Source organism: Protomyctophum bolini (assembly GCF_963924005.1).
Source record: "Protomyctophum bolini genome assembly, chromosome: 11".
NCBI lineage: Eukaryota > Metazoa > Chordata > Actinopteri > Myctophiformes > Myctophidae > Protomyctophum > Protomyctophum bolini.
Genome location: NC_137872.1, coordinates 36911954 through 36927536, shown reverse-complemented (window position 1 = coordinate 36927536; position 15583 = coordinate 36911954). Strand labels below are relative to the sequence as shown.

The following is a 15583-nucleotide window of genomic DNA, read 5'->3' as shown; positions in this document are numbered from 1 at the left end:
ATGCTTGAAACACCAAAATGGGGTTCCCGTCCTGAACAGGTTAAAATGAACACAAAGCATTGATGTGGATGAGGTCCCTCTGCAACAACTAACCTATACCTATACACCTACACGGGGGGGGGGAATAAAGCCGTAAAGTCTAGCATGGGCTGATTTGCACCGAGCAACTGAAATTACAATCTCGAAAACAAAAACCAGAGTCATGTGGACCATGGAAATTAACTCGGCGTGCAGGCAAATGAAAGAGGCGAGAGCAAATCCACAGTGCACACACACAGCATGCAGGCCCTGATGAAAATATTACAATATTGGACTCCGTGTGTGGTGTGGTGATCATAATAAAATACGACTTGCAGGTATTTTTGTTTGTTTTTTAATCAAAAGTGCAACCGTCCACGAGGACTATAGTTCCGTGGAGAGAGAGAGCGTGTGCTCCTTTTTTTAGATTGGAATATATCCTTCAACCGTATAACAGAATCAGACACAACAGATTCACACACAGACTATATGACTCACAGTCACAGGGGTTTGCTGATAAAAAGCTACAGTTATGGTTAACTTAAAACGTGGAGTTCCCCCTGCAAGTGGACGGTGTTCCCGTTGAGTTTTAAAAGCGACACTTTGTATAACGTTCCTCTTCCGCATGCCCTCCGATTTGAAACCGGGTTTGCTTCGCAAAGTGCTGACATGTTTTTTACTACTGGGTTCAATAGAGCCTTCCTGCTCGCTCAGGGGGATAAAGTGAATCTTGACCTTCATTTTGTATAGCATCGTCCTCGGGTCTAAATTAGTTAAAGGACAGCCAAGGTTCATGTTTTAGGTTGTTATTTGAGAAAGTATAAAAGATGAGTGTAACACTCATCTTTCACTTTTGTCTAATAACAACCTAAAACATGAACCTTGTTTGGAAAAAAAAAAAACGAAAGTTCGTTCTGAATCAACTGCAGTCGTCTGGTTGATATATTTTTAGGGAGAACTATGAAGACACCATTACAGTAGTCAAGTCCACTGAAGATGAACATATAGATATGTAAAGTTTTTGAGTGGTGCAACCACTCCAAGGAACAGCAACGTCCGTTCACCTATAGTTCACCTATGTGTCCGCCTATGTATGAGCACCAGAATGACTATTAGTACCAGTACAATTTACAATTTAGGCATTTAGCAGACGCTCTTAATCCAGAGCGACTTACATTAAGCAAGAACAAAAAGCATGGGAATACATCACATAAAAAGCATTCATCATGAAACATGCGTAAGCTAAGAAAGTAACAGTGGAATATCTATAATGAAACTATACATATAAGCTATACATCTATACTACTATGCTACACATATGTACTATGACGTGCTATGACTACATACAATGCACTTATGCTGTCTACATAACATGTCTACATAACATGCTATACCAGTAGGGGCGCTGTTTGCCAGAAACAGAGAGAGATAGTGCTGCACGTGCTGCACTGTTGCCTGCTAATGAGAGTGAGAGAAAGAGAGGAGGAGGGGGGGGGGGGAGTTGCACCACTCAGTTCACACGGGTGTGATTCTTTTTTCTAGAATCTGCCGGGAAAAGAAAACGCCCGCAGTGTCTGACCCCTCATCTCAATGGGAATTAATATCCAAGTCCCATTGTACTGTATAGCTACTGTATCTGAGAGATGCTTTTGATGGCAGGTTTGAAAGAATAAACCAGTGTTTCGCACAGGGCTGCTGTTATATTTGATGGGGGTTATCTAAGTCTGATTGTACTAAAGATTAAAGAAACCTTTTATGGAGACGCTTGATGCCTGATGGTATATATATAGGCCTATAGGGGCGTTCCACGTTTTGTACAAACAGAACCAAATGGAGCTGTCAGGTTTCCATTTGTTCCCTGACACATTCCATTTGTGTCAGGGTTAAGGGGAGACCTTGAAATGTAAAGGTTTTTGAGAGCCACTGCAATAATATAGTGGCCTCGGAAACCCAGACGTTTTTATAAGTCACTTCAATACGGCATAGAGTAGCGCAAACGTCGCTCACTCTCAGCATTCGTATACTGCTGGAGCGGTGCCCGTTGGGCACTGGTGTACTTGGAACGATGCAAGTTGGAAATGCATGACCCACCCAGTTATTATGACTGTGTCCCTTTCATGCCCATGTTATATGGAGTTATTTTTTTGTCAGGCATGCCCAAATATATGGAGTCTATGCAGATGTCAGAACAGGCCAGCTCCATATACAGAGATCTAAAGGGGTGGTCTGATCTAATTCGGGCCCTGTCCAGAGCGTGGGCAGGGGCTTTTGTGCTGGTTCTGGACAATGGTGTGTATCCCACCGACTCAAGGCCGGGCACTGCACCCCCTGTGGTGGTGTGGAACGCGTGTGTGTCAAATTTGAAGTCGGTGGGGCAAACGGTTCTATAGAGTTACACGGATTACAGACGTACGCACACACACAGAGACATGGTTCATTTATAAATAGATAGATTTGTTCACATTTTTTGTTTTTGGCTTTCGCCTTTATTATATATATTTTTTTTATGGAGGGACAGACAGTAAGCTGACAGGAAATGGGGAGAGAGATGGGTGGGAAGACATGCAGTGAAGGCCGTCGGGATCGGGAGTCGAACCCGCGGCACACACTGCCAGACCTGATTATACCAGCCAAGGTGCCTGGACCGCTGAGCCATGGCCCAGGCTGATATGTTCAATTGTTGCAAAAAGATAATACTAATCCTGCAGTGTCTGTGAGCACACAGCTTTGCCTATAACCTCACCATAGCCCTGTAACCGTAGCAACGTTTAGCTCACACAAAGTAATAGGTACATTTACTTAAGTAGTCTATACTTGGACTTTACTTGAGCATGTGACATTGTCTGTACTTGTATACTTCTATCTCCACTACATCTCAGATCCAAATATTATAATTTTACTCTATTTGAAAACGTTTAGTTAGTAGTTACTTTCTAGATTTTGATATAGAGCACCGGAGTCTGACGTCAATATCGGTAGAGGGCGCAAGTACGCGGGTTCATGTACCTTTTAATTTGCATTGTAATCCCCATAGGGGGATTTTAGATCGCCTCATATAAGAGCTGTGTTTGAAAAATGAACATGTCATCCCAGCTGCTTCACTCATGAAGAATCAACTGACTGAGAGAAAACGCGAATGTTTAATACTGCTGCTGAATTAGTTAAACTTTCGCTAGAAACAGACTGTATCAAATATAAGTGACTGACTGTCGTAAACGATACAGAGACACCTATACCCGACAATATCACAGAGACAGCTTGTTTATTTTTGGACCACAATGCTTATATGAGACGATTTCAAGATGACCCAATGTTATTCTCCATAGAGAAATTACTTCCTTGAACCAGGGGAGGAGAGAGTGACGTCAGGACTTCGGCGCTCTATTACAAATCATATAACCACTACAACCCTATGCATACATTTCGACCATTTGAGAATAGCCGATCTACAAGCTCGCAATTTTCAAAAGATTTGAAAACTTGAAATGGAACATTCTGCACAATGAGTATTTTCTATACTTTTGGTACGCTGTAGCAGAATTGATACTTTTACCTAAGTAAGAAATGCGAGTACTTTTTTTTTGCGTGCGTTGTGTGTGCGTACGTACGTGCGTGCGTGCGTTGCGTTGTGTGCGTGCCTGCGTGTGTGCGTGCGTACAGTACAGTACAGTATAGCTGTCTACTGTAGCGACAGTAGTACAGTACAGCACAGACTGTACAGGAATTTGACAGACATACAAATAATGTCACTTAGACTCTGATTAGATTACGCACGCACGCACGCACGCACACGCACACACACACACACACACACACACACACACACACGAGCCCATCTCTCAGACACATGTGCGAGAATTTAGAGGGGTTGTGTGATAGAATTATAGCTCTGTAAATCTCACATGAATAAAGTAAAGCATGTGTGTGTGTGTGTGTGTGTGTGTGTGTGTGTGTGTGTGTGTGTGTGTGTGTGTGTGTTTGTGACTGGTGTGCTTGCGCACGACGTACGTGCATGTGTGCGTACGTACACGTGTGTGTGTTGTCCTTCCTTCATAGGTTTGCTGATGTCACCAAGAAACTAGAACGACCTTCCTCTCTCTCTCTCTCTCTCTCTACTCTCTCTCTCTCTACTCTCTCTCTCTCTCTCTCTCTACTCTCTCTCTCTCTCTCTCTCTCTCCCCCTCTCTCTCTCTCTCTCTCTACTCTCTCTCTCTCTCTACTCTCCCTCACCTTCGTCTTTCTGCCCTTCCCTCTCTCCGTCTTTTGGGAGTGAGACTGCAGTGTGTGTGTGTGTGTGTGTGTGTGTGTGTGTGTGTGTGTGTGCGCGCGCATACACACACTGCGGTATCAAGGGGCCTTGGTAATGTGTCTTTATTTGGCCCTTTAAAAGCTGACTAAGGCTTGGCTTGTATAGTGTCCATTCAGATGACTTGTAGGGACTATAGTGTCCATTCAGATGACTTGTAGGGACTATAGTGTCCATTCAGATGACTTGTAGGGACTATAGTTTCCATTCAGATGACTTGTAGGGACTATAGTGTCCATTCAGATGACTTGTACTATAGTGTCCATTCAGATGACTTGTAGGGACTATAGTGTCCATTCAGATGACTTGTAGGGACTATAGTGTCCATTCACTCCTCCTTATTGCATTGTTTGTTTTTCATGTCAATAAAGTATAGCTATACACTCCAAATCTACATGTTTAGTCGCTGGTAACACTTTTTAAACACTAAACATGTTGTTTTTTATGTGTTTTATTAGGTATACAATAAAAGGTCATTCATACGTGTTTAGATATAGAACAATTACAACTTTGAGGTGTGCTCGTTTCGTGTTACACACGGGTGTCTTGGTTTTTTAAACGCGTCACATGTTCCAGGATTGAACAGTGATAGTCTTCTTCAACAGGCCTGAAAATTAAGTCCCGGCCCTACCTGCATGGGCCCTCATCAAACCCTGTACACTCAAGACACTGCCCACCCGCTGCCACCCTTAGATCTCCATATATGGAGCTGACCTGTTCTGACATTCCATTATGTTGATCAGACCTCATCGAACCCTATAGTGTACACCCTGCCAGTGCACGCGACCTCACCCCTTAGGGCGCTTCTCGCCCTCAGGTGTCTAGACCGGTAGTAGCAGAGACTGAAAAACAATGCTGCATTGCCTGCATAAGTGAATGCATGTGCGCGTTCGCGACTGGTTGTGGCCCACATCAGGTCACCTTTTTGGCCCAAAGTGGCCCTCGGCCCAAAACGAGTTTGACACCACTGGACCAGAGTGTCCATTGAGATGTCCAGAGGGGTCATGATCTTATATAGAGGACCATTCATCCCATTGACCTATAAGCATGACATTATGCACTCCATTGGGTCCTCAGTCAGCATGCAGCAACACACCTGCCAAGTGGGAAGTCCATCAGATTGACTGTTCCCCCGACATGATTGATTGATAGATAGACAGATGGATAGATGGATAGATGGATAGATAGATAGATAGATAGATAGATAGATAGATAGATATTTTGTAAGAGAGAGAGAGAGAGAGAGAAAGATGGTTAAGGAGGCTAATCCACTTTCCACACTGGACCCTGAGGTCACTATTCTCCCACGCCCCCCCCCCACACACACACACACACACACACACACACACACACACACACACACACACACATGAGAGAGAGAGAGAGCGAGAGAGATGTGCAGGTCCTGTGTTAATCCTCACCTGAAGGCAGAGCTGATATCCATTATCTGATGTTCGGTCCCACTACTCTCTCTCTCTCTCTCTCTCTCTCTCTCTCTCTCTCTCTCTCTCTCTCTCTCTCTCTCTCTCTCTCTCTCTCTCTTTTAATGGTCAGGGCTGCAGAGAACAGAGCTGTTGTCAGATATAATGCAGGACAAAGCAAAACATTCCAACTGTCAGTGGTCTCCGTGGCGCTTTCATCCGAAGCACTTTGCTCTCTCCCACACATTCACTCACCAATTAACGGCAGCATTTATAGGAGATAAACATGTCCACTTGAACCTGCGCAACATCCAGATTCCCGGGGGGGGGGCGACATTAGCCAAAAACAGCTGATCTACAAGCTCACAACGCATCGCAATGAGACGCGCACGATTGATCGCGCAATGGAAACATAATCTAGCCACCGTTGCTATATAGCTTGTAGATCGGCTATTTTCAAATGACCCAAATGAAGTGGTTAATGTATGTTTTGTGTAACAATAATCAAAACCTACAAAGTAACTACAGTATAAGTAACGTTTTCAAATACCGCGGGCTACATCTAGTGGAGTAAAAGTACAATATATCGGGAATTGGAAATACTCTGTAAAGTAAAAGTACCTCAAAATGTTACTTATAATTACGGTAAATGTACTTGGCTGCTATGCACCACTGTTTGGCTCCCGCAGTGTCAGCGGTAGAGACCGCAACCATACACACTATTCTCAGCAGAAGAGCAAGTGAGACCAAAACCCATGATCAAAATAATGCTTTACTCGCTAAAAAAATAAGTCTATGGATTGCTGCTTTAGCCCACCCACCGAATAACGATTTTTTTATCTCAGGTTAAAATTGTTAGTTTATTCGTGTTCTGTGTGGGTTGACAAGCACCGTATATGTGCGTGCACCTGCACGGGGCTCCACTGGGGGGACTGACTGAGGGTGTGTTTGCTGTTTTGTCGATGTTGTTTTTTTATTATGGTTGTCATGTCGCTGTTTTTTTTCTTCCTGTTTTTTTTAGGTTGAAGAGATCCGGGGTTGTATAGAGAAACTGTCAGAAGATGTGGAGCAAGTTAAGAAGCAACACAGCGCCATCCTGGCCGCGCCCAACCCTGACGAGAGTAAGACGCACGCACGCACGCACGCACGCACGCACACACACACACGCACGCACGCACGCATGCACGCACGCACGCACGCACTTACCCTCAACATTTCGTGCACACACAACACGGCGTATATCATCGAGGTGGTCTCACGCCAAAGCCGACTGAATCGAAGGTTTCGTCCGGTATGTATTTGCTATAGCTAGAAAGGTGCCGTTTCCAATGTCGAGTCTCAAACCGCCATGGTCTACTCTATTTGGTTGAGGTTATAGGAGCCGTTCGGTTCGGTTAAGGTTACTGCGCTTTTGGGTTATACAAAGGAGAATTACGGACCATTACGGTGTTCGCCCACGTAAATGCGCTCGCGTCGTTGACCTTCAAACATCCGCGCGTCCCAAAATAAACGCACACCTCTCTCATTGAAAATGGACTACTGGGAGCGTCAGTCACTGCCGGTCTGAAGTGCGGCTATTTTCGAAAAATCGTGAAAATGCGCCTGAAATCTTTGAATATTATATTCTTTCAGAGCGAAAGGGGGTCCTTGACATGAAATTCTTCGAGAACCACTGACATAGAAACATGCGTTTTTCAGAAAATTTTAGAAGCCTTTTTTTTAATCGACCTCAGTCCAAAATGGATTAAGGTGACTGTTAGCGACAACGTCACTACAGTACTATCACTATCAGTTATCCTTAATAACGGACATCTTGAAACAGTTCCGTAGCGCTCGAGTGCATCCCGGTATAGTCCGTGGTGTGCAACTTGTGTGCCAGCAAGAGTCAGCAGGAGTCAGTATAATCCCTGAGCACATGGAACAGAACGGTACGGTACGGTAGAAAGGTCTGATGGGGGTCAGGCATGGTTATGCAGCCTGATGGCTATACTGGCACACAAAGGACCAAACAGGTTACACTGTGGTGGTGGTGTGGTGCCCGGGGACACAGGGATGGGGACTGGCTGTGGCCGAAACACGCGCCTCATTCCTCCCCGCCAGGGATGATATTATGAGAGGGGGTTCACACCGCGGGATGGCGTCCAGCTTCTTCTTCTCCCCCTCAATTCCTCTCCGCAAACCACCTCCAGATCGCCCCGGTTCCACTCCAGCTTATATATGGACGACGAGCTGCATGGCCCTTTTTTTTTTCTTCCTCGCCAGCCTGTTCGGTTAATTGGAATCGAACCCGGGTCGACCCCACGCGAGGGAAAGACAACTCATAACCACTACTAAGCCGAAGGGATATGTTCCTGTATCTCGGGGGAGATGTTAGACTTTTATGGGCCATCAGGCTGAGGTTATGGAGCCACTCTGTTATATACATTGGCGTCCCTTGTGTTGATGTTGTTCCTCCTGCCAACTCACCCACCCACCTGCAACATATATACCACGACGAGGAAGAAGGACACTGCTCACGGGCTCAACATGTTCAGCACGTTTCAAGCGGAGCCATTGAGAGGAGAGTTCTGCCAATGACGGGGCAGGAAACAACCAAAGCGGTCACGAGGTGTACACGTACCTCGTTTGTCACTCTATAAAGCCCACAGACTCCAATGCATTCCGTGAACTTCCGGTGTCACTCTTCGCCAATAGAGGTCTATGTAGAAGGACTTGGCCCCATGAAGTGAAAAGAGTCGTAACTCTCTCATCTATACGACTCTGGTTTCAAGCAACTTCAGGGATATTATAGTCCCATGTCTTCCCTGCAGCTTGCTGGTAAAATACTGTAGCTGACCGTCGAGCAGAAACCTCTTATGTCCATATTTTATATTTGTTCTTCGTACATTAACGACTTACTTGATAGCTATAGCGTCACAGAACATGGCATCTGCAAGCAATGCCTTGTGAGCGAGTATAGATCTGCTACTTTTGCTATTTTTGAGGGCCGCTAGCCCCTCCTATGTCCAGCTTTGAGGGTTTGTGTGAACACACACATTGTCCCAACACAAACAGTGAATGCCATTGACCATGAATGGCCCGTTTTGAGTGTTTGCGCGAACACACACATTGAAGACAAAGGTGAGGACGCAAAATGAGATGATGTACGGTGATAAGAGCGACCCTCACTTCACGCGGGTGTGATTTCTATTTTATTTAAATCCGGAAAAGTAACAGTTTTGGACATGACAAGGTTTCGAAACGACATTCAGACGATATTCAGATATTATCATGTGATAGAATAATGGGTTTTAACTTCTGAGAGGATACAAGTATAGCTTTTTCACTACTTTCAAAGATTCCCCATGCAGGGACACAATTCCTAATTTATTAGGGAGGGGGGAGGGGGGGGGGGGGACACGTTCAAATGCAATGATGTCACCTGTGCAAACAATGCACATACTGTATCACTCAGATTCCATTGCACGTTTCCAGCGGGGGTGTGTTTTGTTCCGTCAGCATAGATTCCTCAGTAACGTGATCCTTCCACATCGGCCGTTTGAGTGAAACACAATTCACTACAGCTCTTATGCAACGGAATGGACGACAACAACAATAAGGTCCCCCTTAGCCCCCGCCACGCGTGGCGAGCCCCTTGGCACGCGTCCAACAACACCTGACGCCATCGGTCAGTCTGAGAGGAACAAACGACCCGACGGGACCAATTCTCCTCTAAGATGGTTCATTAAAGATGGAGTGCTGTGATGTTTCTCCACACCCTAGAACAGATAATCAGTGTAACTAGACCGTTGGGCACTACTGGGCCTACTTGGAACGATGCAAGTTGGAAATGCATGCCCCACCCAGATATTATGCGTTGGAGCCTCTACCCCATGTCTGTGTACCTTTTTATGCCCAAATATGGAGTCTATGCAGACAGAGTCAGAATGCCTGGACACTGGACATAATATGGACACTGGGCAGAGAGAGGGCTTTTGTGGCGGTTCTGGATAACTGTGGGTCCAACCGACTCGACACCGGGCGCTGCACTCCCTGCGGGGGGTGTGGAATGCGTGTGTCGAATTTGTCGGTTCGGGGCGAACGGTTCCCGCGTTATGTGGATTACACACACGGGACGTACAGACGTACAGACGTACAAACAGAGACTTTATAGCATGTATAGAAGGAGGAATCATTTTTTCAAAAAAGTGTACAGTATTTGTTCGAATGTTGTGTTTACGTGAAAACGCCCACCAGTCGTTCCAGCTGTTGCCCTGTGGGCGGTGATCCACCTGAACTGAAGCCGCACCCACAGCTGTTGTTGTATGACGAAAGGAGGAGGGGTTAGGGGAGGGGATGATATGGTGATGTCACTATATCACTGTTATTTTTATTTTTTTTTTGACTGTCAAGGTTTCAGCCTCCCTAAATGCAAAGGGAATACATCATTGAACACAACAACCACACAAAGGGGTCTAATGAAGTGGAAGTACTGTCACCTCATAAACACATGAAGAAAAAAAAAACCAAATCACGGCACTCCATCTTTAATGGATAAGTTCGGCAGATAGAGAGGAGAGAGTGCACTCTGGGCAATGCACGGTGACTCAGCGCTTAATGACTCAACTCTAAACACAAAGGAGCTATAATGCTAGTGCTCATAGCGCGCCGCGCTGTCCCTGGAACACTGGACTCGCCTGCACACAATGACACTGATTGCTACGTCTGTGTTCCCATAAAGTATAGAGTCTCACTCACGCCGACATTATCACTATTCAACTTGGACGTGCGTGATGTCAGTCCTCTAATGACAGTGGTTCTAAAAAGCTTTTTGTCGTCAAAGGACCCTCCTTGACAAGGAGTATATACCCTCATCGGAAGATATTCAGATTCAGACCTATAGAAGAGAAGATTTGAGCTTGTAAGATCTGCTGTTTTTGAATAGCCCAACATATTATAAATGGATAAAGTGGTAAAAAATGCTACATTAACTATACCTTTGCGGGGGACCCCGAGGCCTCGATCAGAGCCCAATATACTGACGTCCGTTATAAAGATGGAGTTAAGTATTACGAATATTGCTAGATGAGCTCTGGACACAAGACACAGACGGAGACGGACATATTCTCTTCCAGATGCAGTCTCCGAGGAGTCCCGGGCAAAACATCGAATCAAAACAAGACTAAATCAGTCAGACAGGGCTACATGTGGGGATAACGTGTTGGTGTTTAACACTGTATCCCATAGCCCGGAAAGGACAATTGGCTTAGATTTGTTAAGACACGCGTGCATGTTTAATTAATCAAGGCAACATGGACGGACAACTCATGTTGTGAGGATTCGAGGTGATCTCTCGTCGGCATGGGTTTGTTAAATGGAATACATAATATACACAAATACACACGCGCAAAAAAGTGAAAAAAAAAGCTGAACCGAGCTTTGCTAAAAGGAACGTATCAGTGACTGAGGCTCTTCAGAGAATAACAGGAATAATTGATGCGAGTTAGATTTATCTGGGACGGTCTGCTATCTTCCTGCACGGTGGCCTATATGTGGTCACGGTGGGACAACAAGTCCTTCAGGTCTCTGGAAGTGGTTTTGAGTGCGGCCGTGTTGATCTTGACCTGTGTGTGTCGCGCGTCTGGCGGACACAGATAGTAGTATATGGCCAGTGTTGTTTTCGTTAGGAAGGGACTAGTCGACAAGACATCCACTATAAGCCTTTTTTCACTTGGTTGTATGCTGAAGATAGCAAGATCTACAAGCTGCGACGCGTTGTGAGCAAGCTCACAGGCTCACACAATGAGCTTATGAGCTTGTAGATCTGCTTGTAGATCTGCTATTTGAAAATGTGAAAATAGTCATTACGACCGACCACCAAAACACATTTTGTTCGACTGAATCAACTGTGTATTTATTCGACTAAAATCTCATGACGTTTAGTCGACTAGAAAACTAGACTTAACACACTAACACATTCCAGGTGACTAAAATGTGACTAAAACTAAATGAAAACTTTTCAAAAGACTATGACTAAAACTAACGCTATATGGTCTCTGTCGGGTGGAAACCTCATATGTGCAGTATAGCTGCATTTTGTTACTTTGTTACATTCAGAAATAGCAGATCTACACAAAGCTTTCGTGTCATGAAAATCCACTCTAAAATGCGATGTTTGTTATAGTGTTCGACAATCCTCGGACGACAGCCACCAGCGAGGAACAGGGAAGCAACGGGGCGGAGCCAATGATGCGCCCCCCATAGGCTAACACATTGCGCCTCAGTTTCCCAGAAGCCCTATAGCAAGCCAGTGATAGGTCGATTTCCGGTTACGTCATCCTCGTCGCTCTGTCCGATTGGGAAACCATGTACAGTATGTCTTAAACGTGATTTAAAAAAAACGGCCATGGAACAAAAGACTGGTTTAGTGTACCGCAACGAATGTGTTCAAATATGGAGATAAGAGGTTTCTGTTCCGAACAGCAGCTATAAACAGAACCGCGCGCCGTTGCGTTCGCTGTCCAGTATACGGTCCGTCTCGGCTACGCGTACGGGTACAGTATAACCACGTACTGTATTCGCAGGAAGTATAGAACATCACATTTGTTTGCGGTTTCCGTCTAAATACTACTTTTATATTGCATACTTTTACTTGTCTTCCCTTTCACTGTATATATACTTTTTGTTGTCATAATACACCAAATCAAACCAATATTCTGAATACACTGTACTTATACTGTACATACTGGTCTGATTCTCATATACTGTAATAACAATCCCAACTGAAATCTACTTAACACTATTTAACACACACACACACACGGGCGCCTCCTCACAAACTCCGAGATGGTCTTCCACATGTCAGCTCTCATCTTCGTTTCGCCATCTTTGCTGAGTTTGATCTCTCGATCACGTTCAGATGTGCCCCGTCGTCGATGTATACATATTTGATTTGTTTTCAGATGTGTGTGTGTGTGTGTGTTTCGCATACTTATCATTTCAAAATATGCTCAAAGCTTTGCATGTGGACTGTCCACTTTTGATTTCCTGTGCTTGCATGTCGATGTCGTACCGTTGCGTTCTGATGTTGCATGCCGAATCATTTTGCTTTCCTGTTTTGTTCCTTTTTTTTCTCCTTTTCTTCTGCTTCTTCTTCTTTTCCGTTTCTTTCTTTCTTTCTTTCTTTCTTTCTCGTCGTCCTCCGGGCTTCCTGCATGCTGAAGCCGAAGGCCCCAGAGCCCAGTGCATTGTGGGTAAACTGCATGATGACTGGTTAACCCAGAGGTACTGTAAACTCCACATTTGAGTGTGTGCGCGCGTGTGTGTGTGTGTGTATGCGTGCGTGCGTGCGTGCGTGCGTGCGTGCATTTTCATATCATTAACACATCATCGGAATGATTACACTCACACACTACACACACAGACACACACACACACACACACACACACACACACACACACACACATTGCTGTCGGGCAAAAAACCTCCTATCTCCTATATTTACAAGCTCATGCTTTGTGCCGCAATTTCGAGCTTGTATACAGTAGATAAACGGTAATATGGAGATACGACGTTTTAGATAAACGGTAATATGCATGGAGATACGACGTTTCGTGCCTGCCGGGCGCGGCAACAGAATTCTAGGTCACTGTCTGCCTGATATAGCCTGCTGGCAGCACACAAAATGCATTCCAGTAATAGCTCCGTGAATAATGCATTGTGGGATATGTAGTATAGTGACTGAGAGAGCAGGACTGCTTTTTCCTGGCATGGCTGAGGGGCGAACTATACAACCATTCATAAAAGACACGCATCATCTCTCTCTCTCTCTCTCTCTCTCTCTCTCTCTCTCTCTCTCTCTCTCTCTCTCTCTCTCCTCTGTCACCTTCCTCCTTCATATAATCCTCCTCTTTCCATGCGTTGGTTTAAGCCATTTTGGGACGGGAACCCCCTTTTGGTGTTGTAAGCATTATGTTATGCTTCAGCTATTGAAAAATAGCAGATCTACAAACTCGTAGCGCGCCACTCGGTGGCGCACTATACGAGCTGGCCATTGGCTGGCCCAGACAACGAGGCGGGACTTCCCCCCTTACGGCCCCCCTTACGGCTCCCGTTCATCAGAACATACGCGACTTTATGGTAATTATTTTAATAAAGGGGACCATAATTTTCCAAACATAATAATATGACATGAGAAATGAGACTTTAAACTATAGTGACTGGAAGCAGAAAGTATCCATGACCATGTTTATTAAGGTAATACAGTCTAGGTGAAGTTGGGCCCAAATACATGTGCCTCTATGTCTACGGAGCTATGGGGTTTTTTTGGGCCCAATGACAGACAGCGCCGCAACAGGCCATTATATGAACTTTCAGGAAGTCCCGATTTCCTTATAGTGGCTTCACGACATATCTGTCTGACTGCCCCCCTCATGGCTCGAGCACTGGAAGCCTCAAAACTCAAGACGTCATATACTTCCAACGGTGGATACTGAGGTTATGAGATCTCATTACCAGCATCTTTTTTGCAGCCGTTAAACCGGCAAATATATAGCACTCTCTTCATAAAATAAACAAGGACATGAACAGTGCACACAAACAACAAACTACAAATGTGTAACAGTCTGCATATAATAGGACTGAAACAGATGCTGTCGCTGCGTCAGTATAAGGACTGCTTCAGCGGCTTTGATCTACAGAGATGTATCGCATTTCACTATCTCTTCCAGTATAATTAATTGGGATACTTTCACTCCCAGAATGCTGACTCTCACACACACACACACACACACACGCACACACACACACACACACACACACACACACACACACACACACACACACACACACACACACACACACACACACACACACACACACACACACACACACACACACACACACACACACACACGCACACACACGCACACACAGCGTTATGTTTACATTATTTGTACACGATCAGATCAAGCGATTCGTCGGCTCGCAATCTTTCTTTTGATGGCACGGATATACGCCGGCATGGCTTTTGGATCCCATCTCCCGGACAGCTTAATTAACCCATTCTGACCTGAGATCAGATTCATACGAGGTTTCCACTGGACACACACTGGTCTGATTAACCAATTCTGACCTGAGATCAGATTAAAAAAATGTCAGTCATTCTTAGATTTTTCAAAAATAGCAGACCTACAAGCTCATAGCGCGCCACTCTGTGGCGCGCTATGAGCTTGTAGATCTGCTATTTTTCAATAGCTAAAGCATAACATGATGCCAACACCAAAATGGGTTCCCGTTCAGAATGGGTTAACATCCCATACCCCGCGTGGAGGCACTGACCGTATACTAGTCCATGCGGTGCAGAATAATACAATCACGCAAACGTGGTCAGATGGGTGGTCAGATGGGTGGGCCGCGGTCCGGAACGCTTTCCCAGTGGTGGAAAGTATATAACCAAGGACATTATCTTATAAGTATCGCGAGTCCGCAAAGGCATTGTGAAGCTTGTAGATCTGCTTATTTCTAAAATGAATTTCTATATATATTCGAAAACTTGTGAAATGGGACATAATCTGCATAATAATGACTATAATACGTTTAGTTTTGGTACTTCAGGTATACATTTTGATACCAATACTTTTGTACTTTTATACTCATGGGTATACATTTTTAGTTCAGGCCATTTACGTTGTAACCCGAGTATTTCTACAATGCAGTTTTGATACTTTTACTTAAGCAAACTGCGTTTTCCACATTTTCAAGTGTGCCCTACCTGATCCTGATCCGGATCCAGATCCGGATCCGGCACTGGCTGCAAACGTTATCAAGCGATAGTCAGTATTAGTCACCATGCAGTAT

General features: G+C 44.9%; 1 protein-coding gene across 1 annotated transcript in view; it reads left to right on the top strand.

Annotated features, from left to right (window-relative positions):
* stx1b (syntaxin 1B) overlaps window positions 1–15583 on the top strand; it is a gene marked incomplete at its 3' end in the record, with an annotated part of 98459 nt that overhangs the window by 64899 nt on the left and 17977 nt on the right. The window contains exon 3 of the mRNA XM_080776551.1: window positions 6767–6866. Coding sequence (XP_080632677.1) covers window positions 6767–6866 — 100 coding nt within the window. The remainder of the gene's footprint in view (window positions 1–6766; window positions 6867–15583) is intronic.